The sequence below is a fragment of the Ranitomeya imitator genome, chromosome 1, assembly GCF_032444005.1.
Source record: "Ranitomeya imitator isolate aRanImi1 chromosome 1, aRanImi1.pri, whole genome shotgun sequence".
NCBI classification, from domain to species: Eukaryota; Metazoa; Chordata; class Amphibia; order Anura; family Dendrobatidae; genus Ranitomeya; species Ranitomeya imitator.
Window position 1 is genome coordinate 351,087,959 of NC_091282.1, and position 21,555 is coordinate 351,109,513.

The window sequence follows — 21,555 nt, forward strand, 5'->3', positions numbered from 1 at the left end:
CCACTTTTTTTTCATTTTAAACGGTGCCCTACTCGCCACGTTACACAAGTAAAGTGGTAACTTAAAGGGGTTATCCAGGACGGATCTAAGAACTATCAGGCTGATCTGTCCACAGACTGCTCCTGCCAGAGATTATGCTACTTCAACTCACCTTGCATCAAGAGCAGCTGTTCCTCTTCCATACTGCTCGGTCAAGGGGGCATGGCTGCCGACATGCTGATTAACGGCAAGGAGCCAGCTAGCAGGCAGCCGGGAAGTGGCTGTCAATCAGCATGACATTGCCAGTAACGCCCCGGCAAAAGAGCAGAGTGGAAGAAGCGGTTACCTCAGTTTTGTTGCCCCCTAAGAAACCTTAGACAGTCGCATAATAACTGCTCCTCCATGGAAGGAAAATGTCTGTTTCCACTGCTGCCTTCCTGGGCATGTGCAGTGCGCCAATGAATTCGGAGAGGGTACACCTGGCCTCATTGCGCACAGCCAGGGAGGATATACGTCGCGCTCATGCACAAGATTTTTTAAGTGTGGGCTAGAACGTTCCTATTGCAAATCATGTTACTCACAGGGGCACAACAATTAATCGAATGATTAGTCATCTAGGGGAAGACACCACCCACACAAATAGCATATCACTAGAAAAAATTATAGAAAAAAAAAAGATTTTTTTGAGCATATATGAAGCTCCTAAAAGGGGCTTGATTCAAACTGCATTAAGACATGTCGTGGTTTTGAGGGAACATGGGTAAGTTGTCAGGTTCACTTTATAACTGGGCTTTGTTAACATTTAAAACATACTGTTTTTATTTACTACTCCTTATACATCCCACAAGTGAACTTGAACATGCGATCCTTTGATCGCACAGATAAGGCTCTGCACTACTTATTGCAAAGCATTACGTCAACCGTCAGTGTTTGACTGACAAATATCCTAAACCCAGACATCTAGTGGACAGCGTTAGTTCTTAGGTTGCCATATCAACCAGTCAACCTCCCACGCTTGAGCTGCGGGGTGTCAATGGGCCGACAGAGGAACGGATTTCCCTCTGTCAAAGTCCTCATGTGTTGCTGTCAGTGACAGCAGATTGTGACGGGGTTAAAGTGGTAGGATCGGAGATACCTTTTGGCCTCAGCACACACAGGAGCGTCGCAGTGTATTTAAGCCTGCAGACACACAGCATATGCCATAAAGGTGTAAGATAGGACAAAAATGTCTGCCCAAAAATGAACAAATATTGTAACGTTGTTACACGCCCCATTTGGAGTAGTGGAGATTATTTATAGCTTTAGAAGACATCTCAATCTAAAATATAGTAGGACTACAAAAAAAATATATGTACACTTCACTCTGTATTACCAGCCACAAGCTACAAAGACACACACCCCACTCAGTCATACAGAGCTAGAGGACCTTACCTGGCTCGGTGCATGTACGCGACTGTTTCTCCTCTAGACACAATCCATTTTTATCGACTTTAAGCTAAGACAAATAAAAACGCTGTGTTAGGCACACCTTGTTATCCAGAACAACGCAAAACCTGAGAATCAGCTTATCTACAATAATGCATTAGTAATGAAAAGAAAGAAAAGAATAATACACTTAGGAGCAATGAAGGGGGGTTATCCACTTTTGGTGAGAAATTTTTTTTTCCGGGTCCAAGTCATTTTACCACTGGGTATAAATAAGTAAAAAAAAAAAAATAAATAAAAAAAATGTTGCACCATTTGGTTTTACAGACTGTTTCCATGCACATTCAAGGTGTAGTTTGTCGTCAAATCGCTCATAAAAAGACAGGTAAGTGCTCCGAACTCCTGACACATAGCGGGCTGACTGATTCTCACTTAACTCATTCTGCAACCTCCAATAGTGGCTGTCAAAGGCAAACTGCAAACATTTTAATGAATGAAACTCAAATGCAAACATGATAATTATTTAGCTCCAATTAAACACAGGGTGGGAAAAAAAAAAGTGTTTACCTTTTGGTAACCGGCCCTTTGTTTCCAAAATTAAGAAAATGTTCTAGTAATTGCTTATAAAAATATTGTAAATTCTATTCATTGTTTGTTTTCCGGTTTAATTTTTATTTATTAAAATAGGGCAGCAGACTACCCAATTGCATGTGAAGGAAAAGGAACAGTAGGAACCCAGACACCAGTGTGCAGAGGTTTGTAAGGTTGTAGCAGAATCACATCAAGCAAAAAAAGATAAAAAAATATATATTATAATCTTCTGCATTGTCAACACTTCTCGGGCCACCTTGTGTTATTACAATTCAAAGTAAACGGATTTTCTAGGAACTTTAATTTTAGACACATTTTAGACGGCTATTCATATACAAGGGAAATGTTTCTTTCTAGTTCTGTAATTCTGAAGGAATACTGCCACTCGGTGGTCAGAAATGGCAAGTGCAAAAGCATGGATAGTTTCTTTCTAAAGATAGGTGTAAACTATTGAGATTTTACATGTTATAGTTTCAGTCAATGAAAAGAACAGCTCTGGAATTCCTCTTTCCCTTAGGCCCGCTTCACACATCCATGTTTCCGGTATGTGGCATGTCATTTTTTTTTTTACGTGTATGGCACTGCTGTGGAGTCAGAGTCTGAGCCCATTTTGGTGGAGTCGGTGTTGGTGTCAGAAATTGAGGAGTCAGAGGTTTGTCTTACCGACTCCACAGCCCCGCGTACCAGAGACTTGTACACACAATCTATGGGGCTGTGCACGTCTTTTTTTTTTTTTACAGCAGCACGAATGACAATACATACCGCACAAGAGGACACCGATTCCATAAGTGTGACATCCATGGAATAGAATGCAGAATAGACCATGTGTTAAAGATGTGCAGATATATAGATATCCATGAGATATAGGATTAGTGCCTTGCGTGTGTAGCTTACTGTATACTGTCCCTCATTTTCCAAGAAGATCCCACACAGGTCCGAAGTAGTCCAGCGCTTCCCACGACACTCCCCAAATCCACGGCATAAGCCAGATTTGGGGAAAGCCGTGGGAAGCACTGGACTAAGTCGGACCTGGGGAACTTTCTAATAAATTGGTGAACGTAGGACAGTGTCTGTTTTTTATTTCTCCCTTTTTATTTTTCAGGTTTCCATATGTGGACTACGTTGAACCTGAGTGGGATTTTTATATTCAAAGAAATTGGCAAGCCAGGGAAAATTTTGTGGAGTGCTTATTTAATAAAGTAATTTTTGTGTGCGTTTTTTTTTTTTCTGGGGGGGGGGGGGGGTGGGGGGGGAAGAAGACAATTCACAGCTGACATCAACCCCACGCCCCATTACCCAGATTACCACCGTACCAGGGCAACAGGGAAGAGACGGCAAAGCGCCAAAATTGGTGCATCTCGTGCTATTTTTAGGCTGGGAAGGGCCCAATAACTATGGACCTTCCCAGCCCGATAATATCAGCTCACGCCTGCTCTTTTTACCTCTGCTGGTTACCAAAAGTCAAGCCATTTATTTCATTTCTTTGGTTAATACATGTACAATCAGCTACACACACAGAAGATTAGTGATGTATCTCACGGATATCCATTTATTTACCCAATATATCCATTTTTGCACATCTAACACCTAAAAATATCTGTGATTTCCAGTACATCACACGGATACCAACAGAAAACCACACTAATCGTAAAAACAGATTCATGTGTACGTGTATTTATTTTTTTTAATTGCACATGTGAAGAGGGTGTAACTGTTGGTATTTAGCAGAGACAAGGTACATTCCAAGGTCTCCTTACTGTTCTCTGTATACACCCCTACTGGACAAGCCATTATCAGATATGGCCTTCAATACCATCTCTGCACTAATGACACCCACTAATACACGTTCTCTTCACCTCAATTCCACATACAAGTACTCGCTCTATATGAAACCTACCCTAAACTTAATATTTTCATCTACATGTGATAATGCTACCTGGGAGCTTTAGTGCTACTGCAATTTTGAGGTTATATTTGACCTAGATGTTTCATTCAGACCCTCTATCCATATCTCACACACTTATCTGCACCTCAAAAACATCTGTAGAATTTGTCCTTTTCTTACCATGGAAACTACAAAAAGTCTTCGGCCACGTTCCAAATGTGAGAAAACACTTTCCTGCCGTTGTCCTCAGCACGATTTGCAATAGCAATTGTGGTTTTGCTGCATTTCCCCCCTTTTGTTTGAGTTGTTGGTTTAGATTTCAGAACGCAATTTTCTTAATATGTTTTGCAAAGGCAATTGCAATTTTTTTTTTTTTTCACAAGCATGTTTTCAGGCTTACCATAGGAGCCGATGAGAGAAACAAAAAGTGCTCAGAAGATGCAGTTTAACAGGGAAGAGACGGCAAAGCGCCAGAATTGGTGCATCTCATGTGATGCTCCACATTAGGCATAATCTTTCATGTACTGGAAAGACGGGGAAAAAATTCCAAGTGAGGTGAAATTGCAAAAAAGGTGAAATTCCAGTTTGTTTGTTTTTTTTTACCATGTACACCAAATGCTAAAACTGACCTACTAATATGATTCTCGAGGTCATTACGAGTTCACAGACACCAAACATGTATAGGTTCTTTTTTATTTAAAGTGGCAGCGCTCATAGCAATCTGGCAATGAAAACCACAGAGGTGTGCTGCAGTCCTCTGGTTGTCATGCCGACTCATCGGTGACCTGAGAACATGTGACGGGGTCACCAAAGGACTGGATTAGTGCCGCGCTTCCTGTAAGCGCAAGTTAAATGCAGATGTCAGATTAACAGCAGCATTTAACTAGTTAACAGCCGTGGGTGGATCATGATTCCACCAGCGGCTGTTGCGGGCACGTCAGCTGTATAGATCAGCTGCCATGTGTGCACAGAAAGGTACAGGTTCAGCGCCTGAGCAAGCAACAAACAGGGGGAGTCTAACATCTGCGTACTATTATGCCACATATCGGAAAGGGGTTAAATAAATTAAAAAAAAAAAAAAAACAGCTTGGTGTCCCCTCCATTTTTTGACAACCAGCCAAGTTAAAACAGACAGCTGGGGGCTAGTATTCTCAGACTGGGAAGGCGCCATGGATACTGGCCTTCTCTTTATTTTAAATAAACACTCTCCACCCTCTTTTACCCATTACTGCAAAATTACAATAATGAAAACATCATATTCCTCACCCGTCCAATGACAATCCATTTGTCCCATGAAGAGGCCAAATCCGCTACATATGGATGCATGGCTGAGCGGTGGCATGATGTGAATGCGTCGTTAATCCAGTGGCTTCAGTGACCTGCGGTGATGTCATTGAGGTTACTGCTGGTCATGGGTTCTCAGGCTCAGCTCTGCCTCCTGGATTCACAACTGCGCAGTCTCATTACGCCACCGCTCAGCCATGCATCCAGAGGTAGCAGAGTTGACCTCTTTGTGGGACAAACTGTTTTGCGAACAAGTGAGGAATTTGGGGTTTTATTTTTTATTTTACAGTAATGGGTAAAAGACGGATAGTGGTTCAAATAAAGGAGTTTTCCTGTATGTTTATTTCAATTTAAGGACTTTTTCCTGTGTGTGTTTAACAAACTTACCGGGCTAGTAATGGGTGGTGTCTGATAGACGCCTCTCCATTACTAACCCCTAGGCTTGATGTCAGCTGACATTGCAAAGCTGATATTAACCCCACAAATATAATCCCACTTAACACCGCACCAAGGAAAGTGGGAAGAGCTGGGCAAAGCATCTAAATCAATGAACCTTTCTAGGGGCAGCTGCATGCCATTTTGTACGCTGGGGAGGGCCAATATCCATGGCCCTTCCCAGTCTCAGAATACCAACACCCAGCTGTCTGCTTTAGCTTGGCTGGTTGCTAAAAATGGGTTAATTTTTAATATTTTTTTTTTTTAATTTAAATAAACAAATGGTATGGGGACCCTCTGTTTTTGAGGGAAAGCCAAGATAACGCTAACCCACTGAGGGCTGCAGCCCGGAGGGGTCTGTTTGGGCTGTGCTGGTTAGGAAAAAGAGGGGAACCCGTGCCATATTTTTTGTTTTATTTATATATTGTACAGGCATCGGCTGATTAATACCCTCATCATTGTACGCCTGAACTTGCTTCCATCAGCGAGAGTAGACGTATGATGACAAGAGTAGTACTCATCAGCCGACGTCTGTGACCGGCGGTAACATATTTAACCGCCGATCAGAGCTAGTGATTCTCATGCTGTCACATAGATGACAGCATGGGAAACGCACGATGATCGAGGTCTGTGCACGGACCCTGAACTTTACCATTCGGGTTTGCCCATCCCCATTTACAATATGTGGGAACATGGCCCAAAGCAAAGACAACATGGTATAAATGTGCTGCTTTTAATTTTTTTGGTTGCAATTTTTCAAAATCACATTACAAAAAAAGCTATAAAAAATACATAAAAAATGAAAACTAGTGCAGTCATATCATGTGCAAATGGCCTTATTGTTGATCAGGTTCATTCTAATCTTGATAACTGCAATTCACTTCAATCTTCTTCTCTAAATTAGCCTTCTCCAGCCAATCCTGAATGCAGCTACCAGGCACATTTCTGTCCAATTGCTATGCTATTTTTCCTCCTGGTCCATTTTCTCATCAGCTTCCCACCATCTTTGTGTAGCCCGTGTCTCTCCATCCTTTTACATATACAGATATTGACTGGTAATTGGTAAATGTAGATTTATACAAATACACCATTATAAAAGGACGCCTGGACCATACACAACAAGAACTTTACTTTTCGTGTCCCCCCCACTGCATTATAAATTGTAACTTTGTGAGCAGAACCTTCACTTCACTTGTTTGAATAAATTAATGTGTTCTGTAGAAAACCAGTAGTCCCCCAACCACTTTACATTGAGTAAAATGTAATTTTAATTTAAAAGAGGTTTTATAGTTCTGTAAAAAGTATGACTAACCCCTTCACGACATGCGCCGTACTAGTACTGCTCATGATATCGGCTCTGGCGCGGAGCCTATATCAAAGTCGCGACATGTCAGCTGTTTTGAAAAATGGAAACTCTACTGGTATCGGAAAATTGCACAGTTTGTTTTTTTTTAGCAAAGTTTAAAAAAAATTTTCACCACTTAGATAAAAAAAAAAAATAACCTAGACATGTTTGGTGTCTGAACTCGTAATGACCTGGAGAATCATAATGGCAGGCCAGTTTTAGCATTTAGTGAACCGAGCAAAAAGCCAAACAAAAAAACAAGTGTGGGACTGCACTTTTTTTGCAATTTCACCACACTTGAAATTATTTTTCCCATTTTCCAGTAAAAGACATGGTAAAACCAATGGTGTTGTTAAAAAGTACAACTCGTACCTCAAAAAAGCCCTTACATGGCCAATATTGACGGGAAAAAAAAAAAAAAAAAAAGTTATGGCTCTGGGAAGGAGAGGGGCGAAAAACAAACGCAAATACAAAAAAGGGCCGCGTCTTGAAGGGGCCAACAGCAAAACTTTAGCAGAATGTCAGAAAGGTCAAAACGTCACGTCAGTGACCATTGTCACAGTAAACCATGTTATCTAGTAGACACGCTGAAATCACAAACATTACTTCACACTTGGCCTGTAGTTCCCTTAGTAGGAATTCATAATTTCCCTATACTTAAGGGGTATACACATTCCAATATGTAGTAGATATATTTATAATATTAGCCAATACCTTTAATTAGAAATGTTGTATAGTTTTTTTGATTTGCCATTTGCTCTTTCCTCATGTGCAGCCATTGCAGGACCTTAGGAATCCATTGTTAAGACCACTGATATGACAGTTAGCTAGTTGCTAGTGGTTGTAACCATGGATACTTAAGGTCCTGTAAGGCTTGCACAAGAGGAAAGACATAGTGAATCAGAAAAACTATACTACATTTCTAATTAGAGGTATTTGCTAATATTACACCTACTAAATATTGGGATAGGATCTTGGAGATTGGAATACCTCTTTATGTAGGTGGCAATCGAATATCTTTAGACTTCACTATTTGTACCTTGTCTTAATATTTCAAAAACGTATTTTAGCTACATCAGTAGAGGATAGGCAGGAAAATTTTGTGGGCAAACCTCAAACAGGGAGAAGACTGCATTCCTAAAATGGTTTAAAAATCAATTTATCACGACAGCTATACTACAGTAAGTAGTGGTACGACCGTACAGGTCCTACTAAAACATTAGAAATTACACCGGTGTGGCAGTAATCCAATGTGTCAGTGCTGAAAAACAAATCTTTGAAGTCCTAGTCAAATGAGCCTGGAAGTTGACTGGTGGCGTGTCTATGCACCCAATGCACTTCCAGGCCAGCAGAGGCACATCGGATTACTATAAAGAGGTATCGATTGCTGTGGACTAACATCTATACCATTAGTTTTAGTAACAAAATCATCCTGACAGGTTCTCTTTAAATTGATCACGTTAATTTGAGAACTCATTTTTAGGAAAATGGTTCCCAGACCGGATCCAAAAAAACAGCTTGTACTCCGCCTCCCTAGACCACCACTGGCTTTCCCTCCGTAGCTACATTTTGGCTGCTGCAGTGACTGACCACAGCACACATCACCAATATAAGAGGGCTCAGCGGGTACCTACATTAGCTTATCGCACAAATTTTCTGCAGCGGTGATGTGCACTGTAGTTATGACTGCAGCCAACACAGACCAGCAGAGAGCTAGAGCTAGACTGAGGGAGGACGGGTCCCCATATGATTAAAAAAAGATGACATACCAATAAACAATCCAGATCATATGTACAGTGACTGACCACAGACGTACCCACCAGTTACCAGCTGCACTCGTGAGTAAATATTATAATATATATATATATATACATACAGTGTATATATATATATATATATATATATATATATATATATATATATATATATATATATATATATATATATACACACATATATACATACAGTATATATATATATATATATATATATATATATATATATACATACAGTATATATATATATATATATATATATATATATATATATATATACATACATACATACATACATACAGTGTATATATATATATATATATATATATATATATATATATATACACACACACACATATACATACAGTGTATATATATATATATATATATATATATATATATATACACACATACATACAGTGTGTATATATATATATATATACACATACATACAGTATATATATATATATATATATATATATATATATATATATATATATATATATATACAGGTCCTTCTCAAAAAATTAGCATATAGTGTTAAATTTCATTATTTACCATAATGTAATGATTACAATTAAACTTTCATATATTATAGATTCATTATCCACCAACTGAAATTTGTCAGGTCTTTTATTGTTTTAATACTGATGATTTTGGCATACAACTCCTGATAACCCAAAAAACCTGTCTCAATAAATTAGCATATCAAGAAAAGGTTCTCTAAACGACCTATTACCCTAATCTTCTGAATCAACTAATTAACTCTAAACACATGCAAAAGATACCTGAGGCTTTTATAAACTCCCTGCCTGGTTCATTACTCAAAACCCCCATCATGGGTAAGACTAGCGACCTGACAGATGTCAAGAAGGCCATCATTGACACCCTCAAGCACGAGGGTAAGACCCAGAAAGAAATTTCTCAACAAATAGGCTGTTCCCAGAGTGCTGTATCAAGGCACCTCAATGGTAAGTCTGTTGGAAGGAAACAATGTGGCAGAAAACGCTGTACAACGAGAAGAGGAGACCGGACCCTGAGGAAGATTGTGGACAAGGACCGATTCCAGACCTTGGGGAACCTGAGGAAGCAGTGGACAGTCTGGTGTGGAAACATCCAGAGCCACCGTGCACAGGCGTGTGCAGGAAATGGGCTACAGGTGCCGCATTCCCCAGGTAAAGCCACTTTTGAACCATAAACAGCGGCAGAGGCGCCTGACCTGGGCTACAGAGAAGCAGCACTGGACTGTTGCTAAGTGGTCCCAAGTACTTTTTTCTGATGAAAGCAAATTTTGCATGTCATTCGGAAATCAAGGTGCCAGAGTCTGGAGGAAGACTGGGGAGAAGGAAATGCCAAAATGCCTGAAGTCCAGTGTTAAGTACCCACAGTCAGTGATGGTGTGGGGTGCCATGTCAGCTGCTGGTGTTGGTCCACTGTGTTTCATCAAGGGCAGGGTCAATGCAGCTAGCTATCAGGAGATTTTGGAGCACTTCGTGCTTCCATCGGCTGAAATGCTTTATGGAGATGAAGATTTCATTTTTCAGCACGACCTGGCACCTGCTCACAGTGCCAAAACCACTGGTAAATGGTTTACTGACCATGGTATTACTGTGCTCAATTGGCCTGCCAACTCTCCTGACCTGAACCCCATAGAGAATCTGTGGGATATTGTGAAGAGAAAGTTGACAGACGCAAGACCCAACACTCTGGATGAGCTTAAGGCCGCTATTGAAGCAACCTGGGCCTCCATAACATCTCAGCAGTGTCACAGGCTGATTGCCTCCATGCCATTGAAGCAGTCATTTCTGCAAAAGGATTCCCGACCAAGTATTGAGTGCATAACTGAACATTATTATTTGATGGTTTTTTTGTTTGTTATTAAAAAACACTTTTATTTGATTGGATGGGGGAAATATGCTAATTTATTGAGACAGGTTTTTTGGGTTATCAGGAGTTGTATGCCAAAATCATCAGTATTAAAACAATAAAAGACCTGACAAATTTCAGTTGGTGGATAATGAATCTATAATATATGAAAGTTTAATTGTAATCATTACATTATGGTAAATAATGAAATTTAACACTATATTCTAATTTTTTGAGAAGGACCTGTATATATATATATATTTGTCTAGTTCTGTCTGTTTGTCTGTAACTGAAATCCCACGTCGCTGATTTGCCGCGGCCGGCTGGGCGCGACCAATCAGCGACAGGCACAGTCCGGCCACGAATTGGCTCCTCCCCTCCAGTCAGAGCCCACATAGCGTTTTAGCAGTCTGTTAAATGGACTGTGTAACGCAGTCCGTTAAAGCTGCCATTAACCCTGTTACCGGGCGCATCGCCAACGCATGCCATACTGGGCATGAGCTTCATTCTGTGGCGGACCCGGAAACGCTGCCTGCAGCATTTCCGGGTCAGTCACCGCTTTTGAAAAGTGTGACCAACTTTTTACTATTGATGGTGTTTATGCAGCATCAATAGTAAAAATATATAATGTTAAAAATAAAAATTGTGATATTCTCACCTTCCGGCGTCCCCGGCAGCTTTTCCCACTCCTTGCGATTCTCCGGTCCCAATAATGCTTTGCTGTAATGACCCCAGATGACCTATCGGTCTCGCGAGACCGCTACATCATCACGGGTTATTGCCCCAAAGCATCACTGGGAACGGACCTGGTGTGAGCATCGCTAAAGGCCTGGGCTGGATCCGGGGGCCGCCGGAAGGTGAGTATAACTTTTTTATTTTAATTATTTTTTAACAGGAATATGCTGCGTGGGCTGTGCTACATGCTGCGTGGGCTGTGCTATATTTCTCTGCTGTATTTGTGCATCATGAATCGTGGTGTGTGAAAGGGGGGGCCCACAGACTTTTTCGCCCGGGGCCCTCAAAAACCTGGAGCCGGCCCTGACTTCACTGATTGGTCACGACCTATCAGCGACAGGCACAGTCCGGCCATGAATTGGTGTGGGATTTGAATCACGCTTCATGGATTGGTCGCGCCCGGCCGGCCGCGACCAATCAGCGATATTGGCAAGGAATTTAACCCCCACTCACAGCACGACGTAGTTCACTCACGTTTACTGAACAAGTTCTGTCAGTCAGTGTGATGTAGTTCAGTCGCTACATACATATTCTGGAATACCGGATGCATTAGAATCGGGCCACCATCTAGTTAAACTTTAATTATCTTTATTCATAAATCCAGAAAATTCTGCCTCGAAATAGTTCCAGAACTGAGAGGAAGCAAGACCATGGCAGAGAGTGGATAAACATACCTTATTTGTCCCATTTTGTTTTTTGTCAGTCCAGCTGGATTCAGGTTTTAGAACTGCATTTGGCTCTCGAAAGACACTTTTAGTCCTTGGAAGGTTCTCTTGCTCTGTATAATTTTGCGTGACGGGCTGCATGAAAACTTCACTAGTGCCACACTGTGGCGGGTCTTCCTCAGTGTCTGTGCTGAGTGTGGAATGCTCCGTTGTACAGGACTGTGCCTTAGTTCCAGGTTCTGAAGATGATATTGAAGAAGAGGAGGATGACGAGGACATCAACTTCTCTCTTGAAGGAGCATGGAGAAGCAGTGATATGTCGGAGACCGGCTCTATACATAGAAAAATCTATCATTAGTTGCGGTGTCTGATAAATTTATACTCTATAGGAATTCAGAGGCTATAAACACTTCTGCGTTTAGTTAATCAGATCGCAAAGTTTTAAATACATTAAAGAAGCACTCGCAAAGTTTTTATCCTTTTAATATATTGCAGTCATCATATTATATAGCACTGTGTACTTACAATTGCTAATTTTATCTTTCTACCCAGCTAATTCTTCTTTTCTATGCTCTGTGTTCCCTGCATTTATTATTTCCCTTTTCAACTACTAACCCAGCTGCTCCCTCAGGGACTTTTGCAATGACTTGTGACTCATTCAGGGAAAAAATTACCCTCTGTTTCAACATACAGTTTAGAAAGAATCAGCAAACCAGTTTATAAATCACGAGATGCCATAGACTTAATGGAAAAGAGAAGAATTAGCTGGGCAGAAAGGCAGAATGAGCAATTGTAAGTACAATGCGCTATATAATAGGATTAGTACAATATATTTCCCTCATCATCTCCCGCCTTCTACTACAAGATCCTTCTGTGGCCTCCCTGCTAACACCCTTGCACCTCTCCAGTCCATCCTTAACTCTGCTGCCCGACTAATTCATCTCTATCCTTGCTACTCCTCTGCTTCTCCTTTCTGCAAATCTCTTCACTGGCTCCCACACCGTCAGCATATCCAGTTCAAATTACTAATACTGACCTAGAAAGCCATAACCTGTCTCCTCCATATATCTCTGAACTAATCTCCCGATATCTTCCCTCACATAATCTCTTGTGCTCCCAAGACCTCCTCTTCTCCACACTTATTCGCTCCTCAACCAACCGCTTCCAAGACTTCTCCCTAATATCCCCCATCCTCTGGAATTCTTTGCCCCAACACGTCCGACTATCAACCATATTCGGATACTTCAGACGGAACCTGAAAACCCACCTCTTCAGGAAAGCCTACAGCCTGCACTGACCCCGCTGCTTCCTCACCTCTACCGGAGCTACCGCCTCACCAACACCGGAGCTCCTGCAACCCTCAACCTATTATCTCCTTCCCCACCATCCCGTAGAATGTAAGCCCGCAAGGGCAGGGTCCTCGTCCCTCTGTACCAGTCGGTCATTGTTAGTTTGCTTACTGTAAGTGATATCTGTATTCTGTATGTAACCCCATCTCATGTACAGCACCATGGAATCAATGGTGCTATATAAATAATAAATAATAATAATAAATAATATATTGAGGATAAAAAATACGGATGGGTGGAGTGCTTCTTTAACTTTTAACTTATATTAACTTTCTTCTAATGTGCCTGGAGGCCTTAAGAGTTTATGATCTATGTGGAAATAGGGATGACAATTTGGTTAAAACATTTGAAAAAAAAAAAAAAAGGGTTGAACAGTACCGTTCAGCATTGTGTGACTGCTTCCATTTTGAGAGGCACGAAGTTCATGGATTTGAGCTTTGATGATTTTTCGTTCTTCTAAATCTTCTTTCTCCTCTGCCTGTCAATTTATACAAATAATATGAAACTTATGACTGATGCACACGAAAGAGTTAGTTTAAAGACATTGTCCCCTTTTTTTTTTTGGGAAAGGTCATCAATGTCTGATTAGCGGAGGAGCCGGGTGTCGGACTCTGACCAATCAGCAGTTCTCAGTATCGCCAATGGCTGCCAGCCAGAAGTGCTCATTTGTGGAGCTGCTCCATCTTTAGACAGTGGCCATGGCCCGGTAGTGCACATCAGCCACCTACTCAAATCAATGGCAGGCAGATGCAGAACCCTGTCGCGGCCAGTATCAGAAGACTGAGCAGTTCCGCAATTGAGCACTTCCAGCCGGCGGCTGCTACTACCGGGAACAGCTGATTAGCAGGGGGAAGGAGGGGGCTTTAAGCTGGGTGTTGGACCCTGACCGATCAGACATTGATGACCTATCCTAAGGATAGGTCAACGAAAGTAGGGGACAACCGCTTTAAATAAGCCTGAATAGTACTGGTCACCCAGAGCCTTTGCCAATTCTTGACAAGCAGTAAGCAGCTGGAAGCATTGCTGCTATCTGTAGGCATTGAGGCATTATTTTAGAGGAGACATGATCATGACTTAAGGTGCACATACATATAGGTAGCTGACAACCGCACTTGAAAATTCTAGATGCATGGGCCATCCATTTTTAGTGTGTATGTCGGGGGTTACAAGGATCTCCCTAATGGCAAATATCACTAGAAAAAGGGTCTCTGTCCAATGTGAGGTAAGGAGAGGGGTCTGGAAGTGACACGTCTCCATCTCACTAATGAAAAGAAACATTGAATAAATTCAAACCATGCATATTTGGTCCAGAATGTAAACCATTGGGAAAATGTATAGGAATGAATGCCATCTTCAGCTTTGAAGGAGAAGCTTCTACCTTGATATTTCTCATGTTAGAACAAATACTGGGCATTAATTATTTGACTTTAGCAGTAAGATGGCTCTAATGGGGAGGAAGTTAGGATGATTTTACTATTTAAGACCATTGATAGAGATACATACATACACTTCTATAGCAATCCAATTTGCTGCTGGTAAAAATTTTTTGTTCTCCTAGGAAGTATACAGCCATAGTTTCAGCAGTAAAATTGACCTTACAGGTTCCCTTTAAATTTGTAGTCATGGACGAGCTTATTTTACTAACAACCAGTGTGGTCTGCTGCAAGCTCTCTATGACTTACCAAAGAAGGAGCGGCGTCTCCAAAGCCATCCATACTTCTGGCCTGCACAGTACCAATACCTTCTTCCGTGTAGCGGCTGACCAGCATGCCCGCCAGTGATGCAGCTAAAGCAAACAAAAAAATACAAAACAAAAAAAGTAATAAAAAAAAAAAAACACGAGAAACAAGGTCACGTACATCACAAAACAAACAAAAAAAAACAACCCATCAACAACAAAAGCAGAACAGTTGATAAGGGGTACGATTTGACTACCATAAATGAAAACCGCAGAAACGTCATGTGTATGATGGCAGATCACACTACTCGCCTTCTATTTCATCGTTCCTTATTTTCCGAATAGCAGCTCGGATAAGTTTCCGCTCTTCGTATTCACTGGAATTTCGGAGCTGGAAGGGAAGGTACAAATTGCAGTGTGCACTTGGTGGAGTAATGCAGTAGCAACAGGTAGTGGACGCCTGGAAAATGTGCTTATATCAGTAAATGAGTAAATAGTGCCCCCTACTGGTGACAAACCATATTTAAATAATGAAGAGGCTGCAATGGAATGAAAATATTATACATTTAATAATTTTCATATTAACCTATTACAAACTAGAAGAGTCATGTGTAAGGATTGCTCATCTCTATTTAGGGCTTTAGGTGCAGTTCTAGGGAAATAAAAATGTGTTTCCCAGCTTTCAAGTGATCAAATATGTATGAAAAACGTACCAGTGCCGTCAGCTCCTCCAGATCATTTATCTCCTCCAGTCTTCCTGCCAGGGCACGCAACGCTCTTTGTTGTTTTTCTTCCATTTCAGGGCTTTAAATAAAAAAAAAAATGGAAAACCTTATCACATGGAACATACAGATCAGTTCCCTGTCAACACAGAGCTCACACTGAGTACAGAAGCTGACGCCATGCCATTCTCTATGCCCGCTAGACGTATGCTATGGCAGAGCGCGCATAGGAAGAATCTGTCCGTCCCTCTATAGACAGATCTCTGGTCACTGACCTTCACTCCATAAGCAGGCAGCAATCTCTACAATTCAATAGGGTCCATAAAACCAAAGACGACCTATGACCTCATCGTTTAATTTGAATTATTACCATAAAAATGGAGCTGTAGGGTCGACCTGTATAGATTCTGATTTTATTATTTTTGCACCCAGACTTGAATGGTCGGGTCTCATCTGACAATGAAAAAAAGACGAGTGCACGCTGCGATTTTTAAAAAAAATTTCTTCTTCACTTGCAAATTCGGTTAGTGGAAAACCCTTCCCCACATCCTAATGAGCATCCATCATGGAGTTGTTCTTAAAGGACATGCTTATTAATAGATCAACACAAACCCCGGCTGGTTCTCCTTGTCCTCCTGGCCATTACTTTTCTCTGATCGGAAACGTTTCGATGCCAGGGCTTCTTCACATCGCTCTAGCTCTTTCCGCCGCAGCTCCCTTATGGCTGAGCGAATCTCCCGCCTCTCCGCCAGGTCCAGAGTCACTTCCAGCTGTGAAAGACACGGAATATACAAAGTCCTGAGCCAAGAGGGAAAATGTGCATGACTTTTCGGAGGGGATTAATACAACGTAAACTGTTAGGCGGGCTTGATGCAGGATGGCTGGATAGAGGACTGGTCAGATTTTCCATATTCAAAACAAAAAAAGGTCTCTAATTTCAACAGATTTGTTTATGGAAAACTCAATTTCAGCAGATGAGTGCCTGGAAGAGAGAAATACGTTTTAACCATTTCTTTTACATGGCAACCAACGCCTGAGACCAAAATAAAAGGACCACGGGAACCTTGCAGGGTGACTGTAATAAATGTATTCATGGTAGACATGTTCTCACTGGACGCTGGGTCTAGTGGGCACAAGTATTTGGGAGCCCTGCAAACCATCTTCTACTAGCAGCCTACCCCCACTCCACTTTTGATGGCCTGGCACAACTTTGTGTGTGTTGCACCACAAGAATGACATCAAGCCAGGCCGATAAATCAGGGGAGCAGAGAAAGCCATTTGTAAGAATCCCATCTGGTAGCCATGGAATAATAATGTGGCCATTGGAGAAGGGTCCTGCAAATGTAGTCACTCATCTCTAATACATCTGATCATTCAGCCATCAGGCAGGACTGTATTCACGTTCGTCGAGTTTTCTGAGCATGCTCGGGTGGTCTCTGAGTATCCTGGGCGTGCTCGTTGATTATGTTTGTGTCCCCGCAGCAGCATGATTTGCAGCTGCTAGACAGCCTGAATACATGTGTGGTTGCCTGTTTGTTAAGAAATCCCCACATGTATTCAGGCTGTCATGCAGCTGCAGAGACAAAAACAATCTACAAGAACGCCCAAAATATTAGGAGAACACGCGAGCATGCTCGGAAAACTCGGGTAACGAGCATACACTCATCACTAGCGTGGATCAGCAGTACCTGGCTGCGGCAACTATACAGTTAACGGAACTGTGCTATTCCGCAACTAATAACATCCGGCCACCAGCAACAACAGCTCAATCGTGGGAGTGATGGGTCTCACCTCTCCCAACGATTCGATATTGATGACTTATCTAATGTATAGGTCATTAATATAAGAAGAGTGGACAACCCCTTTAATGCAAGAATAGAACACCAACTGGCAACTGCCTGCAAGTAAACCAACAAGGGACAATGAAAACATACATGGGACTGCCAGAGACAAAAACAAAAAACAAACAAAACAGGAGCACAGCACTATGCCTACATGGAGCGGAGGACGAGCACACTTGCGCTTCATTTTAATTGGGATACAAGTGTCCCGATCTGCCCATAGGTCACACCCCCACCAATGTACAAGATATCAATTCTTATGGTGGATGATATTTCTCCATCAAATAACCCTTTTATAGTACAAATGCAAGAAATCTTTCACACTGTACAAAAACTGGAGATATCAGATGATCAGTCTTCCCCATAGCAATTACAAGAACATGAATTTAGGAGTTTCCACCATGTTTGGTCAAGCAAATGTATTTTCAAAAGGGATCAATTACAAATGTATTTGCAAATCCAGAGTCAAACCTGTTAGCTAAGAAAGTAAGTTGGTCCAAAACACAATAAAAACTACATAGGCAGCATCAGCCAAGTGTCACAAAACACATTTCAAGAAAATGACAACCAAAGTAGTTCTGTACTAAGTAACTAGAGCTTCAAGTTTGATATAATATACTAAGGGGGGCGCACAACGCACATACCTCCCCCTTCGGAACTTTCTAGGAACAGAGAACGCAATGGTAATGCATAGCTTGAAACACAAGAGGGCAGCACTGTGCCACCATGTCCTCCGCAGGAAGTGGGATGCAGATATAAATAGGAGATCCCATCTGGTCCTCCAGGTTTAAGTTTCCCAACAAATTGTCTTACGGAACAAGCGAAAAACAACTTGGCACTGCGAGCAGTACTTGGCAGCATCAGCACATATTCTGGCTAGATTTCTTCGGTCTGATAAACACAGGTTCAGGTTTTTTGGTCTTTTTACATTACAAAATATTTTTAGAAAAATCTGACTGTAAATAAACTGCAGACTATTAAGAAAAGCAAAACAGCAGGAACTGCCAATAAAACCCAAAGTGAGGCATATGTATAAAAGGGGGGGGGAAGCAAGAACATCTAAATAAGGAACAGCTGGCGCAGACATGACACACAATTACAGAACCTTCTGACAGAAGAGACTTCACGGAATATTAATTTATATAAGACAATTATTGATAAAATATGAACTTCGCTTTATGATGGGTTGTACGTTTCTACAAGTATAGCATTCAGATGTCTCCCCACAGAAGGTGCCCATACACATTAGTAGGCCGCGATGAGAGGAGAAGATAGGGAAAGTATAGTCCCCCATACATAACAGATAACCATCTCTCCTGACCCCTCCATATAGACGTGCTCCTGTGTGCTCATCTACCCTCAGAGCAAAAAGGATCGGTAGTCTGGAGGCCTCAGCGCACATTGGAGGGTTGGGTGACCGTGCCAAAATCAGCCATCATTGGGAGCCACTAGCCGCTTCCTTCTGACACTTACTCCCCTTTTCTACATTGAGAACTCTTGCTCACTTGGTCTAGGCGGGCTGAGACGAAAGTGTATATAAAGGCTACGTAACATTATCAAGTTATTACCATATTGTACACATTCTACAAGCGTGGTTGGCCAATTGCTTTCTAGAAGCCTCAAATACAGAGGCACAACATTTTGTTCAACATGTACAATCCCTGCCAACCAGTGCATTAAGAGCCCTTATCAATTGTGCTAGGTGAGAGGCTCTGGACTGAGGTCTAAAGGTACCGTCACACTAAGCGACGCTGCAGCGATACCGACAACGATCCGGATCGCTGCAGCGTCGCTGTTTGGTCGCTGGAGAGCTGTCACACAGACAGCTCTCCAGCGACTAACGATGCCGGTAACCAGGGTAAACATCGGGTTACTAAGCGCAGGGCCGCACTTAGTAACCCGAAGCTTACCCTGGCTACCATCGTTAAAGTAAAAAAAACAACCACTACATACTTACCTACCGCTGTCTGTCCTCGGCGCTCTGCTTCTCTGCTCTGGCGGTGAGCGCCGGGCAGCCGGAAAGCAGAGCGGTGACGTCACTGCTCTGCTTTCCGGCCGCTGTGCTCACAGCCAGAGCAGAGAAGCTGAGCGCCGGGGACAGACAGCGGTAGGTAAGTATGTAGTGGTTGTTTTTTTTACTTTAACGATGGTAGCCAGGTTAAACATCGGGTTACTAAGTGCGGCCCTGCGCTTAGTAACCCGATGTTTACCCTGGTTACCAGCGAAGACATCGCTGAATCGGCGTCACACACGCCGATTCAGCGATGTCAGCGGGAGAGCCAGCGACGAAACAAAGTTCTGGACTTTCTTCCCCGACCAGCGATATAACAGCAGGGGCCTGATCGCTGCTGCCTGTCACACTGGACGATATCGTTAGCCAGGACGCTGCAACGTCATGGATCGCTAGCGATATCGTCTAGTGTGACGGTACCTTAAGGCTTCTCCTTATGGACAGTGACATACCAGCTCTGGCTTGTCAAGGTAAGGAGGCTTATTCGCCGTGCAATGCTGCTCTGGGAAATGTAATATTATTTATTATTATAGCGCAATTTATTCCATGGCGCTTTACATGTGAGGAGGGGTATACATAATAAAAACAAGTACAATAATCTTGAACAATACAAGTCACAGCTGGTACAGAAGGAGAGAGGACCCTGCCCGCGAGGGCTCACAATCTACAAGGGATGGGTGAGAATACAGTAGGTGAGGGTAGAGCTGGTCAGGCAGCAGTTTGGTGGATCGGTGGTTACTGCAGGTTGTAGGCTTGTCAGAAGAGGTGGATCTTCAGGTTCTTTTTGAAGGTTTCCATGGTAGGCGAGAATCTGATGTGTTGTGGTAGAGGGTTCCAGAGTAGGGGTGATACGCAGGAGAAATCTTGTATACGATTGTGGGAAGAGAAGATAAGAGGGGAGTAGAGAAGGAGATCATGCCTCTATGATCTCCTTTTCTACTCCCCTCTCACCTAGCCAAATCAGTTCTCATGCTTTGCACTGACGAGGGCCAACAGCCCGAAACACCGTGTCTGCAAATTGAGATGCTGATTTTGCTTTTATCCCAAGTCATATTGCACGACTCGTTAAAGGGTTGATTGTGACTTGTAGGATCGCTACTTCCAACAGGTGGCGCTATAGAGTTCAAGTCCTTTTTCTCTGAAGAGGCAATTTGCATATTACATTTCCCAGAGGAGCATTGCACGGTGAATAAGCCTCCTTACCTTGACAAGCCAGAGCTGGTATGTCACTCTCCACAAGGAGAAACCTAGCCCCTCAGTAACCTACAGTGTCAGGTCGGCACCTTTATACTGATTAAAATGATACCTGGGTTGATGAAATCAGTCTTGTTTTTTGTTTAATCTGTATTTGCAGTTCTCAGTTAATGATATGCCCGTGCTTCAGGGCAGACTGTGGGGGGTCTTCACGTGGTGGCATTTATGACATTTTATCACTTTTTCTAAATCCCAGAGAACCCCTTTAACGAAATCAAAGCCGAACTGATTGGTTGCTATGGACAACAATGTCTTATTGTGAAGCTTTTGATATATTAAGCCCAAATGCACAATTTTTTTTTTTCTCGAAAACAGCCACACAAACTTCCATTTCTGCAGGGGGCTTATATTGTGCAGATGTGCAGTTTACTGCTATTTTCTGAGAAAGGACCGCTCGCTGGGTGAGAATGTGTCACCGCACAGGAACGGCGCAGGGGGCACGTGTGTTGCAATACAAAATACCATTGTATTATAGGAATGCCGAAAACTTCATCTGCGGGAGAAGACAGAAATGTCAGATAGTGACCTACAAAGGCTGGAAGGAATTTATGGAATATTTTTCATTGCTTCGGACCAGAATCCGATCACTCACTGACATTATGTGGTGTTTCTTCTGACAGCCCAGCTATTTTTCCAATCATCGAGGAATTCACAATCCCAGCCAAGAAGATGGATCGAGCACAGGGAGGTAGACAAGTTTCCGAGATGAAACCGC

The 21,555-nt window shown here is 42.2% G+C and overlaps 1 protein-coding gene across 3 annotated transcripts in view; it reads right to left on the reverse strand.

Moving 5' to 3' along the window:
* SMTN (smoothelin) overlaps positions 1–21,555 on the reverse strand; it is a 173,251-nt gene that overhangs the window by 67,736 nt on the left and 83,960 nt on the right. For all 3 annotated transcript variants that reach the window (XM_069760252.1, XM_069760258.1, XM_069760264.1), the window contains exons 2-8: positions 16,347–16,504; positions 15,726–15,816; positions 15,325–15,403; positions 15,017–15,120; positions 13,713–13,812; positions 11,995–12,317; positions 1,411–1,474 (exon numbers count right to left, since the gene is read on the reverse strand). In XM_069760252.1, coding sequence (XP_069616353.1) covers positions 1,411–1,474; positions 11,995–12,317; positions 13,713–13,812; positions 15,017–15,120; positions 15,325–15,403; positions 15,726–15,816; positions 16,347–16,504 — 919 coding nt within the window. The remainder of the gene's footprint in view (positions 1–1,410; positions 1,475–11,994; positions 12,318–13,712; positions 13,813–15,016; positions 15,121–15,324; positions 15,404–15,725; positions 15,817–16,346; positions 16,505–21,555) is intronic.